Here is an 11,269-nt window from a genome sequence, read left to right on the forward strand (position 1 = left end):
CTTGCAGGACGAGTTTATTTTTTAAAAGGAGTGAGAGAGTTGATGGGCAGAAGGAGCTGGGAGAGGGATGGGTGGAATTAGCAGACGGGTAGTGGATGATTGGTGACAGTGGGCACGGAGGGAGGCACTAGCAAGGCGGAGAGGTGGGGCGATGGGAGGGGCAAGATCCGATACTTCTGGTCATGACACAGGTGCGTTTCCCAGAGACGGAGTGAGAGTGAGCAGGTACTAGAGGCGAGGATGCTGTGCTGGGGCGAGGGAGCGTCTGTTCGGGAAGCGCTGCTGGGCAGCGGGGATAAGCGAGACATCTCTGAACCCACCGAGCTGGAATGTCTACGGGACTTACCAGTGAAGGAGGTTTCGTGCGGGGACGGACACTGCGTGTTGCTTCACACCGACGGCACGGTGTACACTTGCGGAGAGAACGATAGCCGGCAGCTCGGGAGGAAAGCGGGCAAGTGTGCCTTGGGTAAGCATTGCCACTGATCCTCATTCACAGTGGCAGAGCGAGGCGAGAGATCTGGCATCTTCGTGGAGTTTCAATGATTTCAGATCCAACAGATGCTCAGATTGAACTCTCCAAAGCCGCTGGAGTGACTCGGTGGGTCAGGCAGCATCTGTGGAGGATGTTTCGGGTCAGGCTTATTGTCGTGGGGGAGAGAAGGCTGCAAGTGGGAAGGGGCGGTGAGACAAAGTCTGGCGGCGACAGGTGGATACAGGTGAGGGGGTGGGGGAGCTTACTAACATCTCAAGTCTGAAGAAGGGTCCAGACGTGAAACGTTGTCTGTGTCCATCTCCCTCCATAGATGCTGCCTGGCCCGCTGAGTTCCTCCGGCACTTTTTTATGTTTTGATCAAGATTTCCAGCATCTGCAGTTCTTTGTGTCTTCAGTCTTGGACCTCATTCTGTTTGGACCAAGATACTTTTTCTCAGTTAAACCCACGCAGCTTTCAGGTCGGGACCCTTCTTCAGACGGAGAGTTTGTAGGTGAATTGTCTCTGTAAACTGTCCCCAATGTGTAGGGAGTGGATGCGAAGGTGGAATAACATGGAACTATAGTGTGAACGGGGTTTCCACTAGGGAAGTCCACTCGGTGGTTCTTCCATGCTAAATCAACCGATCAACCAAAAAGTCGCGGTTCAAACGCACTTTGCTCTTTGCTCAAGATTCCAGCAAATGCAGTCGCTGTGTCTTTGCTGTTTTACTCTCCTTTTCCCCCACTTCAGAGGAGACTCCTATATTAGATTTTCTGTTCTTCATTTACAGATGCTGTCTCGGGTTTAACAGCGTTTTTTGTTTTTATTACAGAATTCCACTTGCAATTTAATATATATATATATATATATATATATAAACACTATTGAATATATTCCAATGATATATAATTATATATGTAAATATATTCAACATCTTTCCAAGCTCCAGGTAGAAATCCATGACAATTTAATGCAACATAAAGTATTGCATATTGATAGTTAAATACGGTTCGTTCACTTTAACTACACAGACCGCCCCTTTCCTCTCTGTCCAACCCGAACGACGCAGTTGGAGAAAACACAGTTTCGTTTCCCGTTTTTGCTCTCCAGCAGGTTGTTTATTTGTAGAACAGTTTCGATTTTCCAGCGTGTATCAGTCCTTGGAGCATACAAGGAACTACAGCTGCTGTTTTACCAAAAAATATACAAAGCGCTGGAGTAACTCAGCGGTCAGGCAGCAGCAGCAGCAGCAGCACTGGAGACAATTCGGGTCGAGACCCTTCGGTTTGAAGAAGGGCGCCGACCCCAAACTTTACCTATCCGTGTTCTCCAGAGATTCTGCCTGACCCCCTCTGTTACTCCAGCGCTTTGAGTTTCTTTTAAGAACACGTTCAGTAACAGAGATAGAAACAAATAACGGCAGATGCTGGCTAATACAAATAACTACCCGTCTGAAGAAAGGTAAGTTAACGGAAATGCGTCTGTCCATTTCCCTCCACAGATGCTGCCTGACCCCTTGAGTTTCTTAAGTAAACTGAGCATTTTATTTCCACCATCTGCAGCCTCTTGTGTGTCCAGATTGTATAGGGTGATTTCACTAAAGGTCACTGGAGCGTGGATCCGCACCCACGTGACCAAAATTCTCAAGTGGAGGACACTCGAGAGTTCCGGTACATGTTAGTGGATGGGAAAAAACGCATTTTCCCACCCGTTAAAAACATAGAAAACGGCGAGGTTGTGAGCTGCAATTTACTGTGCCAGTCAGGGTGACCATGAGGCACAGCTACCTAGATTTACAGGAAAAAAAAAGATAGCAAGTAAGGTAAATTCAAGAGGGAACTGACGGTGCCAAACCGGCGGAAATGAACAGCCGACATTTGCCGTGGATATTTACAGGTCGAAAATATCGGGAATTATCGCGTTTGCTCGCTGAATTTCATCAAAAGTAAGACATTATTAACTTACTAGTGGAGTGCCAGGGACCGTCGAGAGCATAAATGGGCCCTACGTACACCACCGATAGCGAGGAGGGAGCAAGGCCATCGGGTGTTACTTGGCGGGGAGCTGCCGAGAATGATGGGTAGATCCAGTGTGAAGGGGCTGCCGAGAAGGAAGGCAGGACCCGCCGGGAGGGAGCTGCTGCCATGGACGGCGGCGGGCAGTAGATGGGACTGTTCAGTGAACTCTTGTAACTTTGTTGGTGCCAGAACGTGGTGACACCTGTGTATTTAGAAAAAATATAATTAAAAAAAAAGATATATATATATATTAATACTATAGCACACAGTAATACTGCTGTATGATTTTACCGAGTTGTACGCAAAACAAAACATTCCACTGTACAGAGATACATGTTATAGCAATGTTACAACATTTTGAGATTTTAAAAATCAAGTCTGCAATTTATCCCATCAGATAAAGCATAAAAAGAAGTTTAATTTGACACCTAATTCACTTTCAAATCTTCAGTATTAAAAAAAGTTATGGTCATTTTCATACTCGGAAATTAGCATCTTGTTCCCTATTGCATTGACCATTGACTTAACACAAAAGCTGTGATCGAGGACAGTCAAAAGCCCATAAATTTCTTAAAAATTAATAGAACTGAATGACGTTTTCAGTTGTTGTAGATTGAAGCATTTTGAAACAAATATAAAACTTGGATGACCTGAAATTAAAGCATATAATTAGTTCATTACCTAATTGTAGTCAAATACAAAATTGATCGTTGTGACGGAAATAGTAATAAACACCCAGACTGCCTTGAAAATTCAAAAATGTGATATTGTCAAGATCAGAACTTTAATATTATTGTATTGTATGCTGTAAGCCCGTAACAGATGGGTAAATAAATCACAATTTCCAGCAATAGACCAAGTCTTTATGGAGAAGATTAGTTGCTAACTGGAACATTGGCATACCATCATCATAACAGCAGGTAAGCACGGGAAGACTCGTGAAGGTTTTTCTTCTTCATCACTCTGTAGCATCATCATACTCCTCAGATTGTAACCAATAAGCAACATACCAATAAGTATATATTTTTTATTCTGAATAAAGTTTATAATTGAAATGAACACAAAATAAATCAACTCTTTCAGTGGATTGACAATCTGCTTGAGGAACTGAGTAAGTCAAGCAGCATCAGTGGGTGGAAAAGGATTTGTCGACATTTCGGGTGGAATTAGGACTGATTTCAGATTGCTTGTTGATCCACATCCCAGCATAAGTCTCTTGTGCCTAAGATAGACACAAAATGCTGGAGGAACTCAGCGGGACAGGCAGCATCTCTGGATAGAAGGAATGGATGACATTTTGGGTTGAGACCTTCAGTCTCTTAGGCCTCCTCTTTCAGTGGATCGGCCTATCGTTGGGGCAATGGAAGCAAGTAATATGGAATTAGTTAAGTCTCTGGAGTCACCAACAACAGTGGCACAGCCTCACAGTGCCAGTTTGATTTATTTGGTTATTTGTTCTATGGCCACTGTAATTATCATTGTGAATAATGCATGCACGTGACATATATCTCTGCTGCCGTTTATTTTACAGGGCAAGTCGCGACTCTAAATACACGGACAGTTGTCCAGGTGGCCTGTGGATGGCGCCATACACTGGCTCTTTGTGAAGATGGATCTGTCTTTGCCTGGGGAGCTGGAAATGATGGCCAGCTGGGCAGAGGGGAGTGCCCAGACTTTGTGTCTCAACCAAGGTATTGAGTCTAGTCCGAAAAGCAACGTGAATGTCACATGCTCATTACTAACCCAACACTAGATGGCTAGATGGTTGATGTGGGTTGTCATATTACCCCAACTAAATATCTCCTAGATTATACACGCCATCACCAGAATATGAGCATATGACATACATAGAAACATAGAAAATAGGTGCAGGAGTAGGCCATTCGGCCCTTCGAGCCTGCACCGCCATTCAATATGATCATGGCTGATCATCCAACTCGGTATCCTGTACCTGCCTTCTCTCCATACCCCCTGATCCCTTTAGGGCCACATCTAACTCCCTCGTAAATATAGCCAATGAACTGGCCTCAACTACCTTCTGTGGCAGAGAGTTCCAGAGATTCACCACTCTCTGTGTGAAAAATGTTTTTCTCATCTCGGTCCTGAAGGATTTCCCCTTTATCCTTAAACTGTGACCCTTGTCCTGGACTTTCACAACATCGGGAACAATCTTCCTGCATCTAGCCTGTGCAACCCCTTAAGAATTTTGTAAGTTTCTATAAGATCCCCCCTCAATCTTCTAAATTCTAGCGAGTACAAACCGAGTCTATCCAGTCTTTCTTCAAAATGAAAGTCCTGACATCCCAGGAATCAGTCTGGTGAACCTTCTCTGTACTCCCTCTATGGCAAGAATGTCTTTCCTCAGATTAGGAAACCAAAACTGTACGCAATACTCCAAGTGTGGTCTCACCAAGACCCTGTACAACTGCAGTAGAACCTTTCTGCTCCTATACTCAAATCCTTTTGCTATAAATGCTAACGTACCATTTGCCTTCTTCACTGCCTGCTGCACCTGCATGCCTACTTTTAATGACTGGTGTACCATGACACCCAGGTCTCGTTGCATCTCCCCCTTTCCTAATCCACCATTCAGATAATAATCTACTTTCCTGTTTTTGCCACCAAAGTGGATAACCTCACATTTATCCACATTATACTGCATCTGCCATGCATTTGCCCACTCACCCAGCCTATCCAAGTCACCTTGCAGCCTCCTAGCATCCTCCTCACAGCTAACACTGCCCCCCAGCTTCGTATCATCCGCAAACTTGGAGATGTTGCATTCAATTCCCTCGTCCAAATCATTAATATATATCGTAAATAGCTGGGGTCCCAGACCTGAGCCTTGCGGTACCCCACTAGTCACTGCCTGCCATTGTGAAAAGGACCCGTTTACTCCTACTCTTTGCTTCCTGTCTGCCAGCCAGTTCTCTATCCACATCAATACTGAACCCCCAATACCGTGTGCTTTAAGTTTGTATACTAATCTCTTATGTGGGAACTTGTCGAAAGCCTTCTGAATGTCCAGATATAACACACCCACTGGTTCTCCCTTATCCACTCTACTAGTTACATCCTCGAAAAATTCTATAAGATTCGTCAGACATGATTTACCCTTCATAAATCCATGCTGACTTTGTCCAATGCTTTCACCACTTCCCAAATGTGCTGCTATTCCATCTTTAATAACTGATTCTAGCAGTTTCCCCACTACCGACGTTAGACTAACTGGTCTGTAATTCCCCGTTTTCTCCCTCCCTCCCTTTTTAAAAAGTGGGGTTACATTAGCTACCCTCCAATCCTCAGGAACTACTCCAGAATCTAAAGAGTTTTGAAAAATTATCACTAATGCATCCACTATTTCTGGGGCTACTTCCTTAAGTACTCTGGGAAGCAGCCTATCTGGCCCTGGGGATTTTTCGGCCTTCAATCCATTCAATTTACCTAACACCACTTCCCAGCTAACCTGGATTTCACTCAGTTCCTCCATCTCATTTGACCCCCGGTCCCCTGCTATTTCTGGCAGATTATTTATGTCTTCCTTAGTGAAGACAGAACCAAAGTAGTTATTCAATTGGTCTGCCATGTCCTTGTACCCCATGATCAATTCACCAGTTTCTGACTGCAAGGGACCTACATTTGTTTTAACTAATCTTCTCTTCACATATCTATAAAAGCTTTTGCAATCAGTTTTTATGTTCCCTGCCAGTTTTCTTTCATAATCTATTTTCCATTTCCTAATTAAGCCCTTTGTCCTCCTCTGCTGGTCTCTGAATTTCTCCCAGTCCTCTGGTAGGCTGCTTTTTCTGGCTAATTTGTACGCTTCATCTTTTGTTTTGATACTATCCCTGATTTCCCTTGTTATCCACGGATGCACTACCTTCCCTGATTTATTTTTTTGCCAAACTGGGATGAACAATTGTTGTAGTTCATCCATGCAGTCTTTAAATACCTTCCATTGCATATTCACCGTCAACCCATTAAGAATCAATCGCCAGTCTATCTTGGCCAATTCACGTCTCATACCCTCAAAGTTACCTTTCTTTAAGTTCAGGACCCTTGTTTCCGAATTAACGATGTCACTCTCCATCCTAATGAAGAACTCAACCATATTATGGTCACTCTTGCCCAAGGTGCCACGCACAACAAGACTGCTAACTAACCCTTCCTCATTACTCAATACCCAGTCTAGAATAGCCTGCTCTCTCGTTGGTTCCTCTACATGTTGGTTTAGAAAACTATCCCGCATACATTCCAAGAAATCCTATTCCTCAGCACCCTTGCCAATTTGATTCACCCAATCTATATGTAGATTGAAGTCACCCATTATAACTGTTTTACCTTTGTTGCACGCATTTCTAATTTCCTGTTTGATGCCATCCCCAACTCCACTACTACTGTTAGGTGGCCTGTACACAACTCCCACTAGCGTTTTCTGCCCCTTAGTGTTTAGCAGCTCTACCCATATTGATTCCACATCCTCCAAGCTAATGCCCTTCCTTTCTATTGCGTTAATCTGCTCTCTAACCAGCAACGCTACCCCACCTCCTTTCCCCTTCTGTCTATCCCTCCTGAATATTGAATATCCCTGGATGTTCAGCTCCCAGCTTTGGTCACCCTGGAGCCAGGTCTCCGTGATCCCAACTATATCATAGTCATTAATAGCTATCTGCACATTCAAATCATCCACCTTATTACGAATGCTCCTTGCATTGAGACAAAAAGCCTTCAGGCTTGTTTTTACAACACTGTTACCCCTTATACTATTATGCTGAAAAGTGGCCCTTTTTGATTTTTGCCCTGGATTTGCCAGCCTGCCGCTTTTACTTTTCACCTTGCTACCTATTGCTTCTACCCTCATTTTACACCCCTCTGTCTCTACGCTCACACATTTAAGAAACCCTTTCCCTTTAACTCCATCCTCCACTATCCCATTAGACACCCCACCCCCCTTATTCAGTTTAAAACCACCCGTGTAACAGTGGCAAACCTGCCTGCCAGAATGCATGTCCCCCACCTGTTAAGATGCAATCCGTCCCTTTTGTACAGTTCCCCCTTACCCCAAAACAGATCCCAGTGATCTAAGAATCTAAATCCCTGCCCCGTGCACCAGTTCCTCAGCCACACGTTCAGGTCCCATATCTCCCTGTTCCTGCTCTCGCCAGCACGAGGAACTGGAAGCAAACCGGAGATAACAACCCTGGAGGTCCTGCTTTTCAGCATTTTTCCGAGCTCTCTAAAGTCATGCTGCAGATTATTCATCCCCTTCTTTCCGACATTGTTTGTGCCAACATGCACTACCACTTCCAGATGTTCACCTTTGCCCTTGAGGATTTTCTGCACTCTGTCTGTGACATCCTGGATCCTGGCACCAGGAAGGCAGCACACCATCCTCGCATCCCGTCTGTTGCCGCAGAAACCCCTGTCCGTACCTCTCACAATGGAGTCTCCCACTACAATGGCGTTGCCTGCCTTAGGCCTTTTTGCTCAACAGCCCTATTCGCATCGCACACCAGTCCGCCGCTCAGTGTAAACACGTCTTCTGTCCCGACAGCTTCTAAGTGGGTGAACCTGTTCACAAGAGGTACAACACACGGGGACGTTGGCATTCCATGCTTCCCTCCCTTTCTCACTGTCACTGTACAGACACCTCCTCGCCATAATATTATTAAACTCAAAACTGATTAGTACAGGTGTTAGGTGTTATGGGGAGAAGGCCGGAGAATGGGGTTTTAAACTAATTTAAAGTAGCTCTTTCTTCCCAATAACACTTTATAGCATAATCCCTCCCTTCACCACCTCCAGTTTAAATTCCAGTTGGAATATTTTGGAGGACCAAGAACCAAGAGAGGGAAAGATAGATCAGCCATGATTGAATGGCGGAGTAGACTTGATAGGCTGAATGGCCTAATGCTGCTCTTATAACTTATGAACCTATGAAGACTCTGACGAGCGTAGATATGTATGTATGTGTACATACACGCAATTCCCTGTGAATAGCAGAACTAGTTTCATTGCGTTCTCTCCACTTTTAATAATTGTTCTTTCTTATCAGTTTTATGAGCATTTTGAACATCGCACAGCACAGGGACAGGCCCTTCTGTGCCAAACATAATTGCAGGACCAACCTAGCACATAATCCATACCCCTCCATGCCCTGCATATCCATGCGCCTACTTAAAAGACTTTTAAATGCCACCTCCACATCGGCCTCAAACACCACACCAACACTCACTGGCATGTTTAAAAATCTTCTTTACACATCTCCTTTAAACTTTTCCCCACTCACCTTAAAGCTTGTTTCTCTAATATTTTGTATTTCCATCCTATGGAAAAAAGGTTTTGATGTCATTCATTACAATACGATTTCACCTTATCAAGTGACTTTCGATGTATATTTCCCGAATTATGGAGAAATAGACTTACTGACATGAGTAATTAAAAAAGCCATCTTTTATCCAGGAATGGTCTATTTCCACAGCCTTTTAGGTATTCTACGTCAAGGGTTGCCAACTTGGGTTAAATGTACCTACCCAGGGGGTAAATTTCATCTACCCAGGGGGTAAATTTGTTGATTCTGGATTTGTACATATTTTTGCTCATTGACTGACTGTGTTTGGTTCTCATATACCGGTATCTGTTCATCATTAGTGGTTCATAAATAAGTGAAATAACATTGTTATGTGCTATTAAAGTTGCCAGGGGTAAACGGGACAAAACATTTAGGAATCCATGTTCTAAATACTTGTATAATTACATAATAGAATAATAGAATTAAACAGCGTGCTAAATAGGTGATGATTCAGGTCGGAACCCTTCTTCAGATTGATTATAGAGGGGGTAAAGGAAGCTGAGAGAGTGGGGAGTTAGGACAAAACCTGGCAGGTAATAGATGGATTCAGGTGGAGGGGGTGGAAGTCGGTCGATCGATAAGCAGATGTTTGGAACCAAGGCCAAAGATTAAAGCAGAAGGTGTGAGATAGACTGGTTGAAGATTTGCAAATTGTGGAAAATGTTGTTGGAAGGGAGAAAGGAGAGAAATAGGTGCAAGTCCAGGTGGGACACGGGGGAGTAGTGGGTAAAAAGAAGTGAGTGTGGAGGAGAAAAGGGAAATCATCCACAATCACAAACAAAGGGGGTTTGTTAGACAATTACTAAAATTGGAGAATGCAGTGTTCACATCATTGGATTGCAAGCTACCCAAGTATAATTTGAGGTGCTGTTCTTCTAGTTAGGGTGTGACCACAACCTGGCAATGGAGGAGGCCCAGAAAGATCAGGACGGGAATGGGGAGTTAAAATGGTTAACGGCTGATAGAGCCAGTAGGCCTTGGTGGACTGAGCGCAAGTGTTCAGCGAAACAGTTGCTGAGTGTACACTTGGTCCCGCTGATGGGCATGAGGCCACATCAGGAACACGTGATGCAGGAGATGATTTTTGAGGAGGTGCACGTGGACCCCCCCTCTTTATCTTGTCCCCTCAAACCTCAGATTTGGTGATCTTCAGGTGTACAATGACGAGTAATTCTTCCATCACCCTTAAGTGATTGACACTATCATGCACATGTACCACACCTTATCGGAGATTTGGAAAAATATTTGTCATTTACCTGCAGGAAGGTGACGCAACTTGATGGTCCTATTGTTCAGGTTCGATGCGGCCATTCCCACTCCCTGGCTCTTTCTCAAGGTAACGTCAATCTCGTTGTACAATCAAGTATTTAACCAAGTGTTCCTTATCGCGCCTGTTATTGGAATTTCTAAATGAAAGCTTTGTTCGATCACTTTAGATTGTACAGTCTATTCCTGGGGACAGAACATTTATGGGCAGCTGGGAATTAAAACAAGCTTGAAGAAGCAGCCCAGTCCACAGAGTGTGAGATGTCTGCATGGGATCCCAGTGGCCCAGATAACTGCAGGAGAAAGTCACAGCTTTGCCCTCTCTTTATCGGGTGCAGTCTACGCATGGGGGAGAAATGACCGTGGACAGCTGGGGCTCAAAGACACAGCAGGTAAGAACACATTGGAGTGGCTTTATCCACAGATGTCAGTAAAGAGAGAGTGAGAAGTGTTTCATTATCGAATGTAGATAGAAACATGGAAACATAGAAAATAGGCGCAGGAGGAGGCCATTTGGCCCTTCGAGCCTGCACCGCCATTCATTGTGATCATGGCTGATCATCCACAATCAGTAACCCGTGCCTGCCATGTACAATAACCCCAATACGTGCAAAAAGGCCAAAAATCCTTAGTGCAACCAAAGGCAGCCCATAGTTCACTGTTCGGTTAGTTTTACAGATACAGCATCAAAATAGGCCCTTCGGCCCAACAAGTTCATGCCGACCATCGATCGCCCATTCACACTAGTTTTATGTTATCCCACTTTCTCATATGGTTATGTCATAAGGTCATAAGTGGCAGTAGGATTAAGCCATTCAGCCCATCAAGTCTACTCCACCATTCAATCTTTTTCTCCCTCCTAACCCCTTTCTCCTGCCTTCTCCCCATAACCTCTGACACCCATACTAATCAAAAATATATCTATCTCTGCCTTAAAAATATCTACTGACTTGGCCTTGACAGCCTTCTGTGGGAAAGAGTTCCACAGATTCACCAACCTCTGACAAAATAAATTTCTCCTCGTCTCCTTCCTAGAAGAACGTCCTTTAATTTTGAGGCTATGACCTCTAGTCCTAGAGTCTCCTCTCCACATCCACTCTATCCAAGCCTTTCAATGTTCTGTATGTTTCAATGAGGTCCCTCCTCATTCTTCTACA

The 11,269-nt window shown here is 44.3% G+C and overlaps 1 protein-coding gene across 1 annotated transcript in view; it reads left to right on the forward strand.

Moving 5' to 3' along the window:
• Positions 1 to 205: 205 nt before the first annotated feature.
• LOC129700905 (probable E3 ubiquitin-protein ligase HERC4) overlaps positions 206 to 11,269 on the forward strand; it is a 72,960-nt gene continuing 61,896 nt past the window's right edge. The window contains 4 exon segments of the mRNA XM_055641714.1: positions 206 to 469; positions 4,026 to 4,185; positions 10,109 to 10,182; positions 10,283 to 10,504. Coding sequence (XP_055497689.1) covers positions 241 to 469; positions 4,026 to 4,185; positions 10,109 to 10,182; positions 10,283 to 10,504 — 685 coding nt within the window. The 5' untranslated portion in view covers positions 206 to 240.

This window comes from Leucoraja erinacea, chromosome 1, assembly GCF_028641065.1.
Source record: "Leucoraja erinacea ecotype New England chromosome 1, Leri_hhj_1, whole genome shotgun sequence".
Taxonomy (NCBI): Eukaryota; Metazoa; Chordata; class Chondrichthyes; order Rajiformes; family Rajidae; genus Leucoraja; species Leucoraja erinaceus.